The 5,099-nt window shown below is 40.1% G+C and overlaps 1 protein-coding gene across 1 annotated transcript; it reads right to left on the reverse strand.

Moving 5' to 3' along the window:
• Nucleotides 1-4,252: 4,252 nt before the first annotated feature.
• Nucleotides 4,253-4,881, reverse strand: LOC117549025 (ladderlectin-like). The gene has a single exon (XM_034220582.1). The coding sequence runs from the start codon at nucleotides 4,809-4,811 to the stop codon at nucleotides 4,323-4,325; it is 489 nt and encodes a 162-aa protein (XP_034076473.1). The 5' UTR covers nucleotides 4,812-4,881; the 3' UTR covers nucleotides 4,253-4,322.
• Nucleotides 4,882-5,099: the final 218 nt, after the last annotated feature.

Genomic DNA, 5,099 nt, shown 5'->3' on the forward strand with positions numbered 1-5,099 from the left:
CGTCCCCCCCCCCCCCCCCCCCCCCCCCGTCCCCAGAACTACACATGCTGGCTATTCTGTTTCGCAACATGTTCTCTATCTATGGCACGTCTCTACTGGGAGTTGTAGTTTTAAAAGACGTTTTCGTATTGGCCATAATAAGAAGTTGCCAGTATTAAACTGTGTACATCCCTGGAGGTTTAGGGGATAGGAAACACTCACATTTAAAACATATAATTAATAAATGGGTGAAAATTGCTTGTGCCCATAATGGGCAGCATTAATATATATACACACATGCCAGCTAAGGTCAGAAGAGCTTTATTTAAACAGCTGGTCTTATGTTTGTGACCCCCTGTTGTTAATTGATTACATACATTAATTGATAAGCCATGAAACATGCAGTTGTGTGTAGTTGTGGGCTATATATAGTCAATAAAACCTTAGAAAATCGTGAAATCTTGAAAGGGATGTAAGCAAATAGTCATTATATACAGTCTTATAAGTACTATTAGTAGAGAATAACGAGTAATGAATATACATTTATAGGGATCCTATTAATATCTAATAAATAAAATAATGAAATTCAATAACAATGCTTTAACCACTAGGTGTCCTTTAATATCAGCTGTGCACCTTTAATGGGTTAAATACAGCCTATCGAACAATGGGATCAAATATAAAAGTCAGCCGAATTAGTGATGATACTGCAAGGAGACGTATTGTGTGAAAATAAATGTTAAGAGGTTGTTTAAAATGGCTGATCTATTATGATCCACACGTCACGTTTTCAGTTCCTCATGTTTGTGCTAGAAGTCTTTCTCAATCAGGGCTCCTATAAATCAGAAAGAACTACGGCAGATAGGGTAAATATTTAATGCAGCCGAACCGTGTATTACAATGCCAGTATGTGATGACTTTCAAAGAGAAAAGCAAGCACACTCGGAATAAAGTATTATTTTATTTTTTTTAAATGTTTTCGGTCTGTTTCCGGTATTTGTTAATGACGATGTGCTCTGAGATGTGAGACTGGAATTGCACAGGGGAAAATAACGTATCTTTAGATGCGGATTTTGTTAAACTAATATGTTTGCGCTGTGGACCAACACTATACATTGACGGGGAAGGGGGTAGCAATAAAGATAACACCATTAAACAGTTACACAACATAACAGAAATAATATCGATAGCAGCGTCCCTAGCAACCACCTTGGTAACAATGAAAACGTTATGGACGCAATTTCCTGAAGTAATCTTCGTAATAACTAGCAAACTAAAGATCATGTACATCCACTGCACACATAATCTGAAATAACAACTCATATTTTCTCGCATCAAATGACATTAAAACGCATTTTAATGGCCAAACTAACTTTAAAATAGGCATTTTCCACCGAGAATAAAACGAAGTTCGGCCATGTTTTTTTTTTCTGCAGGGGAGAAATTTGAAGATCACGTGACGTCAAACAGAGCACATGGTGTAGTCCCAAACGATAGCTGGGGATTCTGGGTAGTGTAGTGTCTTCTGCCATCCTTCACTCCGACAAAATATTTGTTTCTCCGAATCGAATGTTGTGTAATTAACAAGGATAATCTGATGTTTTTTAGTCGATGAGTAGAGCAGATATCACTGTAAACTCAATCGACAGTAAGGGGAATACTTACTTCCGGGTGTACAATTCTCCATTATCCAATGAGAATGGACGCTCACATTGCCTTTAAGGGCAGCCGACACAAACGAATGCCGTGCTTCCATGAGCGTCCATAGAAGCATATGGACATCCCGGAATGCTGAAAATGGACGCTAAGGCCCCCCCCTTTGCGTTGGAAAAAGCCGACACAGGACTTGACATAACGTCAACATAGGCCGACCTGGGAGTGAGGATGTGTTGACAGAATCGTTTAAAATATGTTGATTACTCTCTGTGAAACCAGTTAAATGGGCTAACGAGAGAGAGGCGCTCCAGAATTGACGTCGCAACTCTACCGTGCAGTTAGATCGTGACTGCTGTGACTTGTGTTGTGAATTCTCCGACCGAAGCTCCAAATAAACCATCAGTGTTTGACATCAAAGCTCCTGCTCTTCCCGTGTCTCCTTCCTGAGTCGGTGACTCCCACTGCATTGCTGCTACACAGAAGTTTCCCTTACAGTACACACATAGGCTATTGATAGATGTCTTATGCACTGTTGATGAACCTCAGCTGCGACCCAAGATTTTCATTCATTGCATAACTACACCATAGTTGTGTATATGATAATAAACCTTAAATCTTGAAAGGGATGTGCAAAATAGCCATAATATACAGTCTTTAATGAACTATTAGTAGAGAATAACGAGTCATGAATATACTTTATTACTCGTTTCCATTCATGTCAATTGCAGATACATGTTTAGTCTTCTCAAGCACCAGCTATCAAATATCTCTCCTGATTGTTGGCACTTGAAAATCACCTCACCTGAATTTTACTCAGGTGTAACTAAAGTCTGATTTAAGGGTTGTTTATATTTCACATCATTAATCAGAATCTGCAAAGTAACTCAAATAAATGTAGTGGAGTAAAAATACTAGGTTAACCTCTGAATTGTAATGGAGTAGAATTACAAAGTAACAATGAGCTGTCATGTGGGTATATATTAATGCTGCGCATTATGGACACAAGCGATTTTCACCCATGTATTAATTATATGTTTTACATTTGATAACACCAATGTGTTTAATACTGGCAACTTCTAATTGTGGGAAAAACGAAAACGTTCAGTAGAGACGTCCCATAGAACATTTTGCGAAAACACAATAAGCATGTGTAGTTCTGGGGGTGCGTTCGATTCCAGTTTTGGATAGTCTGGCCTGGTTTCTTTCCATTTCAAACAGCTGTTTGACGCTCGGCGTAACCTTGGCGCACTGCCACTCCAACATCCAATCCCAGAGCTTGAAGATTAATCACGGGGACAGTAGTCCTAAACGATAGCTGGGGATTATGGGTAGTGTAGTGCAGGGCTGCACGATTTTGGGAAAAAAATCTAATTGCGATTTTTCTGACAAATATTGCGATTTGCGATATTTGTTGTTAAGCTACCCAACGGAAGTTTATTGTAAAATGCGGCCATAACTCCGGCTAGGAAGGTCGTATCAACATACTCCCGTCTCTAGCACCCTCGCGGCCCGAGCTACGAGTGAAAGAACTAAACTTACATGAAACTTTCGTTGGGTTGCTTTAAAGTCAAGCTTCAGTTTAAGATTCACCCTGTAATAGAAACATGTGATGGAGCATTACTAACCTGACTCAGATGGTTGGTTTCACCAAAGCATCTAAAGCTCCATTGGAAGCCATTTGGAAAGGGCAGGCACTTTCAAAAGCACTTGGCAGGTGATTGGATCAATCTGTCTATCACCTTCTATCACCTTCTATCATGGGCTACTTCTGATTGATTAACAATGGCTGGTACATGTGGAGCACAGCACTTCTGATTGGTGTGGATGACTGACACACAATAATACAAAAAAATGTTAAAAAAAATCGCAGGCTTTGCGATTTGATAATCGCATCATTTCAAATCGCGATTTCGATTGAAAATTGATTAATCATTCAGCCCTAGTGTAATGTCTTCGACCATCCTAAACTCCGAAATGTTTTTCGGATTTCATATCACATTAACACCATATCCCTATGTGCATTGCGGCTAAAACATCCAATCAGCGAGCTTAAACCATAGCTGAGAATCTTGGGTAATCAGTTCAGCGGCTGTGTATCGCAACGATGCTACGTCTGTTTCCGGTTATTTTTATTTTGAAATTCAGTTCCTGACGGACGCCAAAAAAGCCTGAGATTATGGAATCAAACAAATAAAAACAAGGATAATTGTGTGTTATTGGTGTGTAAATAACAGTGTGTTATTTAGAAAAGAATAACAAATTAGAAGGAAAAAAAGATTTTTAAAATGTTGTGACTATAACACGAAATGCTGTGAGACTGGGTTGGATCATTGAATGACCACATGGTCACCTTCTTAAACTAATGACGTAAGTCATATCTTGGATTTTTGTGCCAAAATCATCTCTTCTTGATGGCCAATATATATAACAAAGATAATGGCTTGAGTAGCATTGTCTTGTGACTTAGGCAATTTTACAAGCTTTACAAAATGGTTGCTTCAAGAAGAAAGAAAAACTAACAGATAAATGAAGTTATTAACCCCTGGAGCGACCAGTGTGAATATGTAACATTCATGAAAATAAAGGTTAGACAAAAGGACTTCTGTTCACACACATATACAAGTTTACATCTGTGTCTTTATTGTTATCATGTTAACAAAACAGGTGAACACATAACATCTCAGCTGCTAAGGACAAGTTGTGCGAGATGCACAAACTGAGGGAAAAGTATCTGAACAAGGCCCATCATTCCACTTCCCTCTCCAGTTGTTGAGTACACAGTCTTCACCTCGTCCGCTGTTGTTTGGTTGTCTTCTATACCAAAAGAAATACTTGGCTGCACACCCATCAGACCACATCCATCTTCCTTCTTTGGCGATGTCATGGAGTCCGATCCATGTATATCCCTCAGCAGGGTCAGACATTTTGATCAGGAATTTGACAAAATCCTCTTCCTCTGTGCTGTGGATAGACACCAGGTTGCCTCCCTGTGACACACAGTAGAGCTCTGCATCAGCCCAGGTACTCTCTGTGTTGAAGTACTTGTAGCAGCGGCCGTTGAAGGAGAACCAGAAGGAGGGACAGGTGTCTTGCTGTAGCTCCATTGGACGGTCATCTGAAGAAGACACAGCACCCAGAGCCAGGCCCAACAGGAAGAGGAAAGTCAGCATGATCATGATGTCACCGTCTCTGTCTGTTAAAGTTGCACTGAACCGTTGGAGAGGATGGAGATTGTGAAGCTTCAAGTGACAGGCTGCTTATATATGTGTGGGAATGTGACGTCATTGTCACGGGACGTGATCACATGACCGGTGCCCGGTAAAATGTAAGTTATAAAAGTTTTCCGGCAGTTTCAGAAAAACCTTTCTCTTGTCTGCACGCTCACAGTTATCTCCCTCAAGGTAGGACTCGCGGGTTTAAGGTGGTGTTATGGTATTTTCAATGAACCTATGGAAGGGTCTCAG

This window comes from Gymnodraco acuticeps, unplaced genomic scaffold (assembly GCF_902827175.1).
Source record: "Gymnodraco acuticeps unplaced genomic scaffold, fGymAcu1.1, whole genome shotgun sequence".
Lineage (NCBI taxonomy): Eukaryota > Metazoa > Chordata > Actinopteri > Perciformes > Bathydraconidae > Gymnodraco > Gymnodraco acuticeps.

What these genes read in the sequence shown, in the direction of transcription:
- LOC117549025 (XM_034220582.1), bottom strand. Translation starts at nt 4,811, where the DNA reads ATGATCATGCTGACTTTCCTCTTCCTGTTGGGCCTGGCTCTGGGTGCT.